This window comes from Oncorhynchus clarkii, chromosome 15 (genome assembly GCF_045791955.1).
Source record: "Oncorhynchus clarkii lewisi isolate Uvic-CL-2024 chromosome 15, UVic_Ocla_1.0, whole genome shotgun sequence".
NCBI classification, from domain to species: Eukaryota; Metazoa; Chordata; class Actinopteri; order Salmoniformes; family Salmonidae; genus Oncorhynchus; species Oncorhynchus clarkii.
The window spans coordinates 28,106,030-28,123,588 of NC_092161.1; the positions used below are offsets into that span (position 1 = coordinate 28,106,030).

The 17,559-nt window shown below is 45.1% G+C and overlaps 2 protein-coding genes across 8 annotated transcripts in view; both read left to right on the plus strand.

The window, feature by feature from the left end:
* LOC139367142 (dnaJ homolog subfamily C member 13-like) overlaps positions 1-9,204 on the plus strand; it is a 58,018-nt gene extending 48,814 nt beyond the window's left edge. For 6 of the 7 annotated variants that reach the window (XM_071105212.1, XM_071105213.1, XM_071105214.1 and 3 more), the window contains 18 exons: positions 34-108; positions 379-498; positions 676-1,059; positions 1,218-1,331; positions 1,510-1,626; positions 1,992-2,169; positions 2,439-2,530; positions 2,713-2,812; positions 2,896-2,970; positions 3,107-3,219; positions 3,458-3,627; positions 3,845-3,887; positions 4,001-4,174; positions 4,356-4,535; positions 4,832-4,972; positions 5,240-5,383; positions 6,428-6,527; positions 7,928-9,204. In XM_071105212.1, the coding sequence (XP_070961313.1) occupies positions 34-108; positions 379-498; positions 676-1,059; positions 1,218-1,331; positions 1,510-1,626; positions 1,992-2,169; positions 2,439-2,530; positions 2,713-2,812; positions 2,896-2,970; positions 3,107-3,219; positions 3,458-3,627; positions 3,845-3,887; positions 4,001-4,174; positions 4,356-4,535; positions 4,832-4,972; positions 5,240-5,383; positions 6,428-6,527; positions 7,928-8,025 (2,418 nt within the window). In that variant the 3' untranslated portion in view covers positions 8,026-9,204. Of the gene's footprint in view, positions 1-33; positions 109-378; positions 499-675; positions 1,060-1,217; positions 1,332-1,509; positions 1,627-1,991; positions 2,170-2,438; positions 2,531-2,712; positions 2,813-2,895; positions 2,971-3,106; positions 3,220-3,457; positions 3,628-3,844; positions 3,888-4,000; positions 4,175-4,355; positions 4,536-4,831; positions 4,973-5,239; positions 5,384-6,427; positions 6,528-6,743; positions 6,853-7,927 lie in introns of all 7 variants that reach the window. The other variant, XR_011626846.1, reaches the window with a different exon arrangement.
* A 449-nt stretch (positions 9,205-9,653) lies between these two features.
* Positions 9,654-17,559, plus strand: part of LOC139367143 (DNA topoisomerase II binding protein 1) — a 35,127-nt gene continuing 27,221 nt past the window's right edge. The window contains exons 1-7 of the mRNA XM_071105218.1: positions 9,654-9,975; positions 10,407-10,500; positions 10,652-10,786; positions 10,946-11,089; positions 11,776-11,957; positions 16,432-16,625; positions 16,855-17,034. Coding sequence (XP_070961319.1) covers positions 10,414-10,500; positions 10,652-10,786; positions 10,946-11,089; positions 11,776-11,957; positions 16,432-16,625; positions 16,855-17,034 — 922 coding nt within the window. The 5' untranslated portion in view covers positions 9,654-9,975; positions 10,407-10,413. The remainder of the gene's footprint in view (positions 9,976-10,406; positions 10,501-10,651; positions 10,787-10,945; positions 11,090-11,775; positions 11,958-16,431; positions 16,626-16,854; positions 17,035-17,559) is intronic.

The following is a 17,559-nucleotide window of genomic DNA, read 5'->3' on the forward strand; positions in this document are numbered from 1 at the left end:
AAAAAGTATTTCCCCCCCCCCCTTTTCCGCCAGATTCTGTTGGACGCGCTGTCCCGGTGTGTCGCTGTTTTAACCGCTTCCAGCAAGTCTGATGACATGGCTGTTCAAGTAAGATCACCAGATCCACAGTGCAGAGCCGTGGTCACTTACGATTCCCCCACCAGGGCCCGGGGTTCAATCCTAGTGCTTACCCTGTCTGAATAGTGTCAAATCGCCTTAATGATTGTGGATGTCATATTCAAATATATATATTTTAAGAATACAGCACATCCACAAACATCTGTCACATTATTAGCACTGTATTCTGAGCCGTACACGTCTGGCTGGAAATGAGTGGTACAGTTCAGTGTTGAAAGGGGTTGTGTTGCCTGTGCCTAGGTGTGCGGCCAGGTGTGTAAGTGCTACAGTGTCGCGGCTCAGTTTGAGGAGTGCCGGGAAAAGATCATCGAGCTCCCCAACATCATCAGGGACCTCTGTCACGTGCTCTACTATGGGAAGGTGAGATCTCTATTTATCATACAACAGCAGCCTTGTATCTCTGGCTTTGTATACACCGTGATACCACTGTATCATCCAATGCAGAAAGAACGCACATTTATACTTCAAAAAAAAGGGGGGGGTTTTAATTGAGCGTTTACCTTCAATTGAAAGCAATCTTCTCTTGTACACTCTCAGGGTCTACCGCGGACGGCGGCACTGGCCGTGCAGTGCGTCAGCTCCTTCGCCGTGGATTACTTCCTGCAGACGCACCTGTACCACGCCGGCGTGCTCTGGCACCTCCTGGTGCACCTGTTCAACTACGACTACACGCTGGAGGAGAGCGGCGTGGCCACCAGCCAGGACACCAACCAGCAGGAGGTGGCCAACAGCCTGGCCAAGCTTAGCCTAGTGGCCCTTAGCCGTCTGGGGGGCTACGCCCCACCCACCGGAGAGGGAGGTGTAGTGGAGACTAACGGGGTGGAGGGGCAACCCCCGGAGAACCCGACCATTCGTAAGAGCCTGGCAGCCATGCTCACACCCTATATTTCGAGGAGGTTAGGGTCGACGGTACCGGCTGAGGTTAGTGATTATGGGAAAGTGTAAAAGGTAGATATGCAGATTAGACACACTAACACACACACACACTCATAGACCCACTAGTTTAAAACACTCTTGACGATATTACTCTGCCACTCTTCACCCAAATTCACTCATGCTTCTGTTTCCATGTCTACCAGGTGTTGAAGCTGCTGAACAGTAACTCTGAGAACCCCTACCTTATCTGGAACAACGGGACCCGGGCCGAGCTGCTGGAGTTCCTGGAGGCCCAGCAGGAAGCCAACATCAGGAGGGTGAGCAGACGAGAGCACATGGACTGGCTCTATCATATGTTTCAGCATGGATGTCTGTTGTCGCTGTAGGATTGGCTCGTGTTCATTAGGCACCGTACAAAACAAAATGGACTGTGTATTATTAGGCATCCTGTGTTGTTAGTATAGTCATGTCTCTCTGTCTCTCTCTCTGTCGTAGGGGGAGAACGATAAGAGCTTTGGCTCAGAGTTTGTGTTCAGCGACCACGGTAAAGAGCTGATCGTGGGTGAGATCTTTGTCAGGGTCTACAATGAGCAGCCTACCTATCCTCTGGAGGTGAGCTCCGACACTCGGCGTAGCGTTTGACCTTGCATCATACTCCTCCCAGTTACTGTCAACCACTGTTCAAGAAAATCGATACTAACAACATTGTAGCCATTGTCATGTCATAGTCCTGTCATTAAGTAGCACTGAGTCACGGTAAATCCATTTGCTTCACGCAGCTCACAGTAATATCTGAAAACCTGCAGGTAATTATGTGGTAATACCTAGGTATTTAGCTACAATAATATCATTAAATCAAACGCAAGTAATTTGATGTATTTCTAGGCTATATCCATCCATAGCATTAGTTCGTAACGCCAGATAAAAGGTGTTATAAGCTTTTATTATAAGCCTATAACCATGTCTCCATGGTCCAGTACCCCAAGGCGTTTGCAGCCAGCCTGCTGGACTACGTGGGCTCCCAGGCCCAGTACCTCACCACCCTGCTGGCCATGTCCCAGAGCAACAAGGTGGAGTCCCAGCAGCACGTCGAGAGGCTCCGCTGGGCCGAGATGGCCCTGGAGGCCCTCCGCAACGTCATCAAGAACAACCCAGGTACACAGCAACCTACTTCTGTGATATCTACAGTCACTCTTACTACTACTGCAGTCAAAACTGCTACTACCACTTCTTCCACTACCAGGAAATTGACTTTTTAAGATTGCCGAAGCAAGCACACGCATTTTGCTTTAGGAGCGTTAAGAAATGCCCCTCCTACTTCTGTTTTGTACCGTCTCCGTTGCCTTTTCTCCTCAGCTGAACAAACTGAAAGAGTGCTCATTGGTCTTTTACGGTTTGCTGACTTAGCTCTTTGTGACCCCCAGGTTCGGAGACGGAGTGCATCGGCCATTTCAAGCTGCTGTTCTCCTTGTTACGGGTTCACGGGGCTGGGAAGGTACAGCAGCTAGCTCTGGAGGTAAAACACAACTAGAATATTCATATTTTATTTTATTATCGACGGAATTTGTTATAGAACACTTTTGTGTGATATCCTGTGGGCCGTATCTTTTTTTCGAAATCAACCAATCAATCAGCCCACATGCATGCACTGTATATTTAAATCCGTGACCTGAGACCTGTTTTTGTGTCCTCCATAAGGTTGTGAACACGGTCACCTCCAACCAGGACTGTGTGGCTAACATCGCTGAGTCCCTGGTGCTGTCCAACCTACTGGTGCTACTGCACTCTCTGCCCTCCAGTAAGACCACTGAACACCTACTGCATCTACTAGTCTGTTCTACTAGCTATAAACACTTGTCTGATTTTCTGTATCCCTTTCAGGCCGGCAGCTTGTACTGGAAACTTTATACGCCTTGACCTCCAACACCAAGATAGTCAAAGAAGCTATGACTAAGGGTCGGTATTATACCGAATTGTTGTTTGTTCTTGAGTATACAGTATTATATTCTGTTGTGTATATGGGCTTATGTCAATGTCTGTTGCCATGGGTAACCTTCCCGCTTTCTCTCCCTCTCTCCCCTCTCTCCTCCAGGTGCGTTGATCTACCTGCTGGACCTCTTCTGTAACTCCACCCACCCCCAGGTGCGCTCCCAGACGGCCGAGCTTTTCTCCAAAATGACCTCTGACAAGCTGGTGGGGCCCAAGGTGAGGCAGTATCCCTGTGTGGAAGATCATAGGCAGAGACCTTAACCCTCTGTAGAGACTACTTTAGTACTGTGCCCCAAATGGCACCCTATTCCCAATTTAGTGAATAGGGAAAAGTAGTGCACTAAATAGGAACGAGGGTGCCATTTTGGAAGTTTTTTTTTTTCTCCCTCACTCAATCTCTGTCCCACCTCTTCTGTCCTTCTCTCTCTCTCTCTACCTCATCCCTCCCTCTCAGGTGCGGCTGACTCTGATGCGTTTCCTGCCGGGTGTGTTCATGGACGCCATGCGGGACAACGCGGAGGCCGCAGTGCACATCTTCGAGGGGACACACGAGAACCCCGAGCTCATCTGGAACGACGGCTCCCGGGAGACTGTCTCCACCACCGTCCGTGAGATGATGCTCGAGTACGCAACCACTTTTTTTTCACACTCTGTCACTCACCCACCCACCCCTGTGGCTTTGTGGTCGTTAGGCCCCAAATTGTTAAATTGTTCGTGGCCCTGTAAAGTGTTGACATAATGACAGCACAACAGTTAGCTGTGAAATGATGAAATGCACCATTTATGCTATATATTTGATTTGTGTCTTTTGTACGATATATTCCTCCCGTGTCCTCTGCAGGCACTTCAAACAGCAGAAGGATAATCCTGATGTCAACTGGAGAGTAAGTGTATCCACATTCAATCTAATGCAACAAAGTAATCACATGGGATGCCCATTGTACTAATGTTTATGATATACGAAGTGTTAATGGTATGCTGTTGACTGTATGCGCAGCTGCCAGAGGAGTTCACGGTGGCGTATGGGGCGGGGCAGGGTGAGCTGGCGGTGGGCGGAGTCTTCCTGCGTATCTTCATCGCTCAGCCAGGCTGGGTGCTGCGCAAACCCAGGGAGTTCCTTGTGTCCCTCCTGGAGACCCTTACTGAGCTGTACGAGAAAAACAACCCCAATGTGAGTACACTCACGTGTTCATCTCCTTGCGCCTGTGAGTTTATCTCACTGAGTGAAATAAAGCACATTTCGTACACACACAAACACTTTCTGTAACTGAGCAGAAAAAATTGTCATCTCATAGAATACCCTGTATTTCCATTTTGGTTTGATTTAACCTTTCGCTGCTCGTTTCCAACAGGGTGAGGCCCTGGAGACGGTTACCACGGCGGCGGTGTGTTTGTTCAGCACACAGACCCAGCTGTGTGACCAGGTCCCTCCCCTGGGCCACCTGCCTCGCATCCTGTCTGCACTGACCCACAAGAACAACGCCGTGCCCAAGAGCTCCATCCGCCTCATCCACGTGCTGTCGGACAATGAGGTGCGTTCAATCTAGGGCTCCAACAAACCTAAATTCATGATATATAATGGGCAAGATAAACGGACTACTATAAGGTAGTTTAGCAAGCTATAATTGGCGAATGTACTGATGTAGTGGTATAACTACAACCAAGCCAACTTAAACTACATACTGAGTCTACAATAGTCCTGTTTGAATGTAAGGAGGTCAACGATCTTCCCATGGACACTAAATCTGTGTTATATTTATTTCTGTCTCACGTGGAAATATATTCAAGTCTAATGCCATGTTTCTGTATGTGTGGTGTGTGTGTGCAGCAATGTGTGCGCTCCATGGCCTCCCTGGAGACCATCGGTCCTCTGATGAGCGGGATGAAGATGAGGGCAGACATGGCAGGACTGGCCTGCGAGGCGCTCAACCGCATGTTCCAGAGAGAGCAGACTGACCTGGTGGCTCAGGTACCTCGTCTTTATTATGGCTACATATCAAATGGCACCCGATTCCCTGTGTAGTGCACTACTTTTCACCAGGGCCCATAGTAGTGTGTTATAGGGAATAGAGCCATTTGGGATGCATCCCATCGCTCTGATATAAAGTTACATTTTCTCACACCGTTTCTTACTGTTAATTCCTTTAGCAAAAGACTTGGTGTTCTGTCCTTTTCATACGTGTTGTTATTCCATGTCATTTTAGTGTTTTAATGTGTTTTGTACGTGCACACACAGGCCCTACGAGTGGATTTGGTGCCGTACCTTCTGCGGCTACTGGAAGGGATCGGGCTGGAGACCTTAGACAACCCCTCGGCCACCAAGGCTCAGATCGTCAAGGCTCTCAAGTCCATGACACGCAGTCTGCAGTATGGCGAACAGGTAAGGCACCCCTGGCTAAATGTCAAATCAATATGTCGTCCAACATATCGTCCAACATATCGTCCAACATATCGTCCAACATGTCAACAGGGCTCCAGACGATAATTTTCCCCTGGTGACAATGGTGCCACTACCTTTTACAGTTGGTGGCACCAGCCCATGATTTGGTCGCAACCTATTTATTTTTATTTTTTTACAGCATCACGCAATAGAAAAATGATGTAACCATCTTAGCAAGTCATTCACCATGCTATACAAAGAGGTGTAATAGATTACTGAGACGGTATTCATCTTTAGGATGTTCATGCAGGGAATGCATGATTTAAATATATTTTGTTGTGCAACCCAATCCAGGGATTGTCATGAATTTTGGGTTGGCACTTAGGCTATTGTATTTAATTGTTAAAATAGGGCTCCAGAATTTTCAGAATTATATTTTGTTCAATAGAGATGAATTTGACTACATCTTTATGTGCACAAAATATCACAGGCACATTTATTTGGTGCCAAGTCACCACCTGAGCAAGTGGAAACTCAAAACACGTTAGCTAGGTCACTAACTGGAAAGGTAATTCCCGCTGCTGGTAGCCATGTATTAATCTAACAGTAAATACAGTGTCCTGGGGAAAAACCGTGCAGTTGTAGCCTAGGTTGTTACCCCAATGACGCTTACATTCGCAATGGCTCATTCATCACAGCGGCAGGCCCCAGCGAACCAGAGACACGGGAGATACTTTTATCACAGGAATCTTGAGGGTAATGCACATTGTTGTAACTTGCACGGCCAACTCAAAGGGTCGCAAAATGCGATTAAATTGTCGCAATCTGAAGCCCTGTATTAACAACCTGCAGTCTACTGAGACAGAGCACAGCTGTTTGATTGTAGTTGAAATGTATATATTGTCTGTGAGATGTATATAAACACTGTACACAATACATCAGTACTGTGTCTAAGAGACTTTTCTCCGTAGGACATTCAAGTTGATCTTATCCTATCCACTGTGGTATTGTACACGTGTCAGTCTGAGTGGTACTGTGTTGCAGGTGAATGAAATCTTGGCTCGGTCCACTGTGTGGAGTGCCTTCAAAGACCAGAAACATGACCTATTCATCTCCGAGTCCCAGACCGCAGGGTACCTCACAGGTAGGAATTGAATCTGCACACATTCTGTTATGCGCTACAAAGATGGTAAGTTTAGAGGGGGCATTCTACGGGCTCAATCTGCATCCTTCGTTCTTCTATGCTTCCCTTGGGGCATTTTGTGGGCACTGCCTCTTCACTTTGTGCTTAGTACCCTCCCTCCTTTTCCTTTCTTCCTTTCCTTCCCTTTCTCCTCTTCCTCCACATTTCCTTCTTCAGGTGTTTCCACTCCCTCTCTCATGGCGGCCAGCAGCCCCCTGCGGAGTGGGTTGTAGTTTCCTGTGCAGGGCCCTCCCAGCGCGCCTCCTCTCTCTTTGCTCTGACGCAGGTAGACTTTATCCTTGCTCCCATGCCACTCTCCATCTCCACTCTTTGACATGGCACCCTCCATCTTTTTTTTATTTATATATTTTTTACCCCCTTTTTCTCCCCAATTTCGTGGTATCCAATTGGTAGTTAGTCCCATCGCTGCAACTCCCGTACGGACTCGGGAGAGGTGAAGGTCGAGAGCCGTGCGTCCTGCGAAACCCAACCAAGCCGCACTGCTTCTTGACACAATGCCCACTTAACCGTGTCAGCGTGTACTGCGCCTGGCCCGCCACAGGAGTCGCTAGTGCGCGATGGGACAAGGACATCCCTGCCGGCCAAATCCTCCCCTAACCCGGCCGCCCCATGGGTCTCCCGGCTGCGACAGAGCCTGAACTCGAGCCCAGAATCTCTAGTGGCACAGCTAGCACTGCAATGCAGTACCTTAGACCACTGCGCCACTCGGGAGGCTCCGTCACACTCCATCTTGTGCCGTTTTTCAATTTCCACTTTTCCCCCACTCATCTCCATCTCCAGACATGGATTGGAAGAACACTGTACGGATGAAGTCCCTGTAGCACATGTCAATGGGTGAATCCTCTGAACTACTAATGGGCCAGCCCTGCCCTTGAGAAACCAACAGTGTCCCTAACAAAGTAAAGTGGCAATATGCTCTTTAGCAATAGTTCATATACTCATATACCTCCATGCCATCTCTAGCACCACCTCCCCATACAACCAACCCTGTAGCATAATCACACAATGTTGTACTTGCATCAGTTGTGACTTTCACTTGCATCACATCATGCCTCCTCAGTCACCCAGTTTGAACATTCGCAGTGGCCTTTAGTATGTCTTGCGTTGTAAAATTCTGGCAACTTTCCAAAAATTCTCGGGTTCAGGTTTCAGGATTCCAGATTTCCTGTTTATTCCCTCCTGATTCTAGGAGTCTTCCAACCTGAATTTCTGAAACAACTGGGAGTTTTTGGAGAGTTACTGGAATTTTGCCACCCTAAGTATGTCTCTCTCTTAACTCATCCTCCTCTCTCTCTCTCTCTCTCTCTCTCTCTCTCTCTCTGTCTCTCTGGTTCCTGCAGGTCCAGGTGTAGCAGGCTACCTTACAGCAGGAACCGGCTCCACAGTGCTGCCCAGCGTTCCGCCTCCTGTGGACAATGACATTGGAGACTCAGGCTGATTTGACTGACTGACAGACAGAGAGGGAGAAGTGCTCAGACATCCAGACTACCCTGTGGATCACAGGCTGCAGCTCAGAGAGACTGCTCAGCTCTCTGAAGGAGGGAGAAAGAGAGGGAGGAAGGAGAGGGGGCCATCACAGACTATCATTGACTGTCTCCAAAATGTCTGCCCTCAAACCCTTAAAATGTCGCTCTCCTTCCCCGCCTCCAAACAGCTCTCGTTGTAAACCTTTGTTTGATTGTTTTAAAGCAAATGATAACACTTGTCATCGAGTCAACCTTTTTTTCTTCTGTTTTTCCGCTTCTTTTGTTTTTTTCCAATGACACAAATAGTTTACTTTTGTATGAATATATTTTTTAATCTCAATTTTTTTTTGTGGTGGGGATAGACGAACAGAAGAAAATTTGGACCTACCTCCCTCCATTATCTTCTCCTTCCTCTCTCCATCATGCCCGGTCTCACTGCTCTGCCTGGCAGCACATACCCTCACAGATCACAGCCACGAGTCCTGAAGGAGGGTACCTTATGTGTATCCGGCCTGAACGTGTGATCACTGGACAAAGATGAACTTAATCTCCTCCGCTCACCTGTTTACAGGACCAGTCAAACCTTTCCTAATTTTATAATGTATGTTTTAGTGTCGTATGGTTGAAAAATGTTGTAAGGAGGAACTCACAGAACTGTGGTGTATTAGGGCTCTGCTCTGGACCCCCCCCCCCCCCGCCCTTCTATAGGGAACAGAGCTATGAGACAGGGCAAGACTAGACGTCAGCATCCGTCTGCCCCTTTTTGAAGTGGTCACACGTGCGTTCGTTGTCTCCTTTCTGTATTATCCCAATCACGATGATCCTGCGCCATACTTTGCTCTGCTCACTCTTTGAAGTTTGACCTTTCTTCCACCACCACAAATCTTTTTGTTATTTTCCTTCCCCAGAATGCAAAAAGCACTCTAATATTTATAGGTAAATAACGGTCTTTACCAATTCAAATGAGCTTCTGCTAAGACATGAGGAATGATACTGACTCTGATTATAAATATATGTGAAAGACTAGTGCAATTGTGAAATGTTCAATGTAATATGGCAAACTTTCTATATTGAATGTACATTTTAAAAGAATCAGTCGCACTTGTAAATACAATTTTAGGAAATAAAAAGGGAATCCACAGTGTTCTTCATAATGTGTGTTTCTATTGTCAGTACTAATGAGAAGAATGAATGACTATATAAAGTACAGTCAGATAAGAGAAATGTTTAACTTTATGCTAAAATGGGGCATAGCAACACTACATACAATGACAGAACAAGCACACTCTTGTGCCATAATGGTACAGAATCTTAAGCTGCAGTACACATACTAACAATACAACAATACATCTAATCACAATTTACAACCCATACTTGTTAGTATTTCTGATATTTTAAGTAGACTGGGCTTCGGATTTGACATTTTATGTAATCTTAATGGTGTGCCATTGGTGGCATGCTGAATCAGTTACACAGCTGGCAGCAGCAAGGGTAAGTGGAAATCGTGTTGAATTAGTTTATACGCCTGCCAGCAGAGGGCGCACGTTCAAGTTCACTTCATTTTCTTAGGAGCCCCACAATCTCACTTCCGTCTGCATCTGATTACGATTTCCGCGCGCGAATAGCAACGCCTACAAGATGTTTGAACTATTTTTTTTATTTGTTGTACACAAGTGATCGAGACAATTGGCGATTGTTTGTTCAGATTTAAACATCATATTTTGATGGTCTTCAAGCTCTGTGAATGACGTTCCAATTCGAGCAGGCATCCAGTCGTCTTCATTTGGGGCTCGTGCACCAGTGATTTTGGCCCCTTGCGAGCTCGACTTTTAAACCTGTTAATGTTGCTTGCTAGTTCTAGATAATTTAACAAACCTAGTTATTTCCTAAAGTAAAAAATATTATATTGGCGGTCCAATAAGGTAAGAACATTGGTGAACCAGGGCCCGGTTTCCCCAAAAACAGCTTAAGGCATAAGTTCATTGTTTGAACCATAGGATCCTAGCTATGGTTCTAACTTTAAACTTGAATGTATTTGCCTTTTTAAACCGGGTCCTGAACTCATCCCACGTCCCAGACGTTGAGGATACACACTCCGCACAGAAAGTGACTGCCTTGCAATAATTATTTGTCAGCTAATGTTAGCTAGCTAACGTTTAAATATGTAGATGACGCTATAGTCATTACTGACACTGGCAGTAAAATAAGCTAACGTTAGCTGGTTAATAATGTCACCACTCATGTCATCGAGCAACTAGCTAGCTATGTTCCCTGTAGCTAGCTAACGTATGTCATGAATTAAAGAGCCGGTGTTAGCCATATGACGGGTTAATGCATTTCTGTCACATGGCAGGTTGACCATGTCGAAAGGAGATCGAGATGGCTTCGTTGTGAAGTTTGTAGAAGTCAATGGACGAAAGACAGACCTTGCTGTCAAGGCCTATGAGGTGAGTACAACTTTGATTACGATACCAGTGCCACTACTGTAGTGTCCATGAACAACCACTAACATTTGATATTAAAATAGTAATGCTTTTGGTTTCTGTTATTGAAGTGTTGGTTATTGAAATTACTCATCTTTCTATTCCTTCTGAAAAGGCCATAATGGCGCTCCAGTCAGAGAGTTATTTGAAGAACATTGATGAGGAGACTGCATTACAGATGGACCGTAATGACAAGTCTCTATTTGTCTTCAGTACCTTTTCCACTCCAGCCTTCCACCACTGCACAAAGGTCTGTCTCAAGACGCACACATTCCCAAACCTGGCTTCTACCTACTTATCCTCACAAGTCACAACATGTTAAGAACACTGTCAGCATTCAGCAATGTAGTGTACTGAAAAATTGTCAGTAGTGTAAAACTTTGTTTTCCTCCCTTTGTCTCTGTGAAAGCTGGGCTGTCGGGTGGTGAGTCCACTAGTGGTGCTCTTCTGCCTGCAGCAGCAGCGCTGTGTTCCCAAAGCAGAGCAGCCTGTCTACAACATGGCCATGGCTGATGTTACCATCTCCTGCACCAGTCTGGACAAGGAGGCTAGGGTAAACCATTGCTTTCCCCTCTACTCTGCTTGACTCGTCAACAATGATGGCAAGTGTTTTTCATGCCAATTATGTAATACATCCACATAAACATCCTTACAGGGGAGCTCTCAAAAATAGAACCGCCTCCCGAGTGGTGCAAGGTACTGCATTGCAGTGCTGGCTGTGCCACTAGAGTCAGGGCTCGAGTCCAGGCTCTGTCACAGACAGCCGCTACCGGGAGACCCATGGGGCGGCGTACAATTGGCCCAGCATCGTCCGGGTTAGGGGAGGGTTTGGCAGGGCGCATTATACGCTGACACGGTCGGCAGGTGTACAGTGTTTCCTCCGACACATTGGTGCGGCTGCCTTCTGGGTTAAGTGGTCATTGTGTCAAACAGTGCGGCTTGGTTGGGTTGTGTTTCGGAGGACGCACGGCTCTCGACCTTTGCCTCTCCTGAGTCCGTACGGAGTTGCAGCGATGAGACAAGACTGTAATTACCACTTGGATACCCCTAAATTGGGGAGAAAAATGGGGTGAAAATAGAAACAAAGCGTAATTTTACCCTGAGCAGTGCGTGCCTCTTGCGGAGCTGTGCTGCTTAGGTCCAGGTTACATTGAAATGAATGGGAGCATCTCATGCCCGGAAATGTTATGCATCCAATGTATTAGGCCTGTTAGTGACTGTCTGTGTCTGTACCTCCAGGCTGACGTGATGGCTCTGGTACAGCTGATGGGAGGGCGGGTCTATCGGGACCTTAACGTGTCTGTCACTCACCTAGTTGCCGGGGAGGTGGGCAGCAAGAAGTACCTGGTGGCCGCCAGCATGGGGAAGCCCATCTTGCTGCCCGCCTGGGTCAAAACCTGCTGGGAGAAATCACAGGACAGGTAATAGGGATTTTTATGCCTTTCTCATTTTGCCAGAGACATTAATGAAAGCTATGTCTAATCAACCAAAGATGTAGCAAGTATGTTAAAAGTGTACACCTAGTTTGAAATTGTATTAGTCATATGTACGGGACACACAATGCTATACACGTCCAACAAAATGCTAACTTGCAGGTTCCTTCTCGACAATGCAACAACGATAAGAAACAATAAAATATAAGACTACTAACAAAGTAAATGGCTCAGTAAAATACACTGAACAAAAATATGAACTCAACATGTAAACTGTTGGTCCCATGTTTCATGGGCTGAAATAAAAGAGCTCAGAAATTTTCCATACAGACAAAAAGCTTTTTTTTTTGTACATTTTGTGCACAAATTAGTTTACATCCCTGTTAGTGACCATTTCTCATTTGCCAAGATAATCCATCCACCTGACAAGCAAGAAGCTGATTAAACAGCATGATCATTGTGCTGGAGACAATAAAAGGCCACTCTAAAATGTGCCATTTTGTCACACAGCACCATGCCACAGATGTCTCAAGTAGAGGTCGACCGATTATGATTTTTCAACGCCGATACCGATTATTGGAGGACCAAAAAAAAAAAGCCAATACCGATTAATCTGCCAATTTTTTAAATGTATTTATTTGTAATAATGACAATTACAACAATACTGAATGAACACTTATTTTAACTTAATATAATACATGAGTAAAAATCTATGTAGCCTCAAATAAATGAAACATTCAATTTGGTTTAAATAATGCAAAAACAGTGTTGGAGTAAGTGAAAGTAAAACTGCAATATGTGCCATGTAAAAAAGCTAACGTTTGAGTTCCTTGCTCAGAACATATGAGAGTTGGTGGTTCCTTTTAACATGAGACTTCAATATTCCAAGGTAAGAGGTTTTAGGTTGGAGTTAATATAGTATTTATAGGACTATTTCTCTCTATACCATTTATATTTCATATACCTTTGACTATTGGATGTTCTTATAGGCACTATAGTATTGCCAGTGTAACAGTAAATCTTCCATCCCTCTCCTCGCCCCTCGAACCAGGAACACATTGACAACAGCCACACTTGAAGCAGCTTTACCCATCGCTCCACAAAAGTCGCAGCCCTTGCAGAGCAAGGAGAATAACTGCTCTAAGTCTCAGAGCGAGTGATGTTTGAAACGCTATTAGCGCTCACCCAACTAACTAGCTAGCCATTTCACATCGGTTACACCAGCCATTAGGCTGATAGGCTTGAAGTCATAAACAGCGCTGTGCTTGCAAAGAGCTGCTGGCAAAGCGCACAAAAGTGCTGTTTGAATGAATGCTTACGAGCCTGCTGCTGCCTACCATCGCTCAGTCAGATCATTGCTCTATCAAATCAGACTTAATTATAACATAATAACACACAGAAATACTAGCCTTTGGTCATTAATATGATCGAATCCGGAAACTATCATTTCGGAAACAAAACGTTTATTATTTCAGTGAAATACGAAACCGTTCGGTATTTTATCTAAGTCTAAATATTCTTGTTACATTGCACAACCTTCAATGTTATGTCATCATTAAAGCTGGGACCGAGAGATTGAAAAACAGCTTCTATCTCAAGGCCATCCGACTGTTAAACAGCCACCACTAACATTGGTTGGCTGCTGCCAACACACTGACTCAACTCCAGCCACTTTAATAATGGGAGTTGATGGGAAATGATGTAAAATATATCACTAGCCACTTTAAACAATGCTACCTAATATAATGTTTACATGCCCTACATTATTCATCTCATATGTATACGTATATACTGTACTCTATATCATCTACTGCATCTTTATGTAATACATGTATCACTAGCCACTTTAACTATGCCACTTTGTTTACATACTCATCTCATATGTATATACTGTACTCAATACCATCTACTGTATCTCGCCTATGCCGCTCTGTACCATCACTCATTCATATATCTTTATGTACATATTCTTTATCCCCTTACACTTGTGTCTATAAGGTAGTAGTTTTGGAATTGTTAGCTAGATTACTTGTTGGTTATTACTGCATTGTCGGAACTAGAAGCATTTCGCTGCACTCGCATTAACATCTGCTAACCATGTGTATGTGACAAATAAAATTTGATTTGATCATTATGTAGAATTCTGGCAAATTAGTTCGCAATGAGCCAGGCTGCCCAAACTGTTGCATATACCCTCACTCTGCGTGCAATGAACGCAAGAGAAATTACACAATTTCACCTGGTTAATATTGCCTGCTAACCTGGATTTATTTTGGCTAAATATGCAGGTTTAAAAATATATACTTCTGTGTATTGATTTTAAGAAAGGCATGGTTAGGTACAGTTGTCCAACGATTGTGCTTTTTTCGCAAATGCACTTTTGTTAAATCACGCTAGATAAACGAGTAATATCATCAGCCATGTGTAGTTAAAACTAATGATTATAATTTCCTGCATATAATACAGGAAGGTGCCATATTTACGTGTTTTGGGGGATTGGGTTGTAAGTTCTAAATTGTGCAGTATTTAGCCATCATAATAAGAATCCGGTAGCAGCAGTTGTGTGTGTGTTCGCGCGTGCTAAGGCGCAGAGAATCAGAGCAGGTGGCCAGTTCAAGTGTTCAGCAGTCTGATGGCTTGTAGATACGAACAGGCTCAGAGACAGTTTCTATCAGACGTCATGCTCCGATACCGTCTGCCAACCCGAAGGGAGTGAACAGCTTGTTGCTGGGATCCTTTATTATTCTGCAGGCTTTCCTCAGGCACTGTGGTGTCGTCAGCAAACTTGATGATGGAGTTGGTGTCGTGCAAAGCCAGCCAGTCGTGGGTGAACAGGAAGTTCAGCTGAGGACACAACGCAGGGGGCAACTGTGTTGAGTCAGTTTGGAGGAGGTGTTGTTGCCAATCCTCACAGCCTGTGGTCTGCCTGTCAGGAAGTCCAGGATCCAGTTGCAGAGGGTGGTGTCCAGACCCACGGCTCTGAGCTTGGTGTCGAGCTTCAGGGGAGCAATAGCGTTGAATGCTGAACTGTAGGTATTCCTCTTGTCCAGATGTGTTACGGCTGTGTGAATAGCTATGGAAATGGCATCTTCCGTGGAGCGGAATGCAAAATTGAAGTGAGTCCTGTGTTCCTGGCCTTACCAACCTCCTCAAAGCACTTCATGATGACTGGTGTGAGTGAGACAGGGCGATTAGTCATTTGGGCATGTCACATTGTTTTTCTTGGACTCTGGGACAATGGTGGTCTCCTTGAAGCAGGTGGGAACAACAGCCTGGCATAGGGACAGGTTGAAAATGTCAGAAGACACCCGCCAACTAGTCAGCACACACTCTGAAGACGCGCTCAGGGATGCCATCTGGGCCACCGACTTGTGAGTATTCATTCTTTTGAGAGTTTTCCTCATCAGCCTCAAAGAGAGAAAGCACTTGGTTGTCCGGAACAGCAAGAGCCTTCTTGGATGGCTCGGTATTGTCTGCCTCAACGCAGCAATAGAATGTGTTAAGCTCACCTGGGTCGGAGGATTCGGCAGGCACAACATACACCTGGATTTGCCTTTGTATTCTGTAATATTCTGTAGTCCTTTCCACATGCGTCGCGAGTCTGAGTTGTCGAACATCAATTCAAGTTTGAGTCTCTCTCGTATTTTTTCGTCCATAATGGATTTTCGGAGCTCTTGCCTTATCGGCGTCACCGGGTTTCGTTCTGCTGACATTGAATGCTGCAGTACGGGCTCTCAGCATGGTACAGATATCTCAGTTCATCCAGGATTTTTGATTGGGGTATGTCCGGATTGTTATTATGGGTACATCATCATCAACACATTTCCTAATGAAGCCTGTGACCTGACGATTTATATTCCTCAATGTTGATGGATGAGTCCTGAGTGGATGAATCTTTTAACTTATTTCAATCAGTTCTCAAAACAGTTCTGCAGCATTGAGTCTGCCTCCTCTATTCAGAGCCTTACTATTCTCTGCACAGCCCTCAGCACCTCCATCTCATCGTATTTCCTAGATGCTCCATGTAGCTGCAGTTGTATTTTACTTACATAAATTTAAGGTGAAATATTCAGAAATCACTGCCATTTCCTGGTTGCTAAAATTCTAATAGTTTGCCAAATTTCAGTTTATAACAAAACAAGCAATATGTAGTGTAGAACAAGCAATGCATTACCATCTAAACCGCTGTGAAATATATTTTCGGTAACCAAAAATATTGTATTTTCAGATTGAAGCTTGTGTACAAAACTGAAAGTAAAAGATGCAAAAAATGAACTTAAGAATAGGAAGCATAGAAATGGCACAAGAACAGACCTACCGCTTCTTAGACTTGCTTTCACTGAAAATGACAGATCTATAACTCGCGTTTCCATGTGAATTTGGTGGGGTCACTCAAAGTTACATATTGCAGCTTTAAACCAATCTATTCATCTCCCTGTCCCGGTCTCTCTCTTCCCCTCAGCCTGTTCAGATACACTGACCTGCCCATAGAGGACTACTTGTGCCCTGTGCTCTGTGGCTGCACCGTCTGTGTCACAGGCCTCTCCACGGTGGAGCGTAAGAAGGTGCAGAGGCTCTGCCAGCTGCACGGGGCCAGCTACACCGGACAGCTCAAGATGAACGAGTGCACCCACCTCATCGTCAGCGAGCCCTCAGGTAGGTCGAACTTACCTTTTATTGTCCAAATTAGTTAGGTTCAGAATCAGTTCCACACACATCACAAAGAAATTAAGCAGGGATAAATCCTGCTTCAGCCACACAGGACAGACATGCTTCATGTCCTTTTATATAATAACAGCTTTAGGTCGTAGAGTTCCTGAATCTCTCCTACTGCCACCCAGTTTCTGTCACTTTCACTGATCCCTCCCTTTGTCTGTGCCTACAGGTCAGAAGTATGAGTGTGCACAGAAGTGGAATGTCTTCTGTGTGTCTCTGCACTGGCTGTTTGACAGCATCGAGAAGGGCTTCTGCCAGGACGAGAGTCGCTACACGGTGGAGCGAGGGGATCAGAAAGACGGCAAACCCCACACCTCCACCCCGACTGGGACCAGCAAGAAGAAAGAGGGTGAGGCGCCAAGCTTGACCTTTATTTTTTTAAATATATATATTTCCGAATTTTATGACTGATTATTCAATAGTAGGGATGTGCGCAGTTATTTGAATATCTAAATGGATGTTAGTATTCGATTACTTGAGTACATTTTTGCTCAAATAAATCAATATAAGCCTATTTTAACAATGAAAAGGCTTTTTCTAAATTACATTTAAAATATCAGTGTGGCATTCTACATCCAAGGATATACCATGACATTTCAAATGATTGTTTTATAAAATCAATGTAGTTTTTATGACGTGCATGGTGCGCCCCATGAAAAGGCCAGTAACCGAACAGTTTTGAGTTTTATTTTTACAGGGACGGTGCACATTAATCAACGTTGCAGTAAAAGTTCCGGTTTTATTTAAATCAATAATACCCACAAACAATGAGCAGTGAGCACATGCAGAGCAACAGGACAAGCAACACACAGCACGCAGACCGAGCAATAGCACAAAAAGCAACAAAACAAAATGCATAAAAGCAACACTGTGT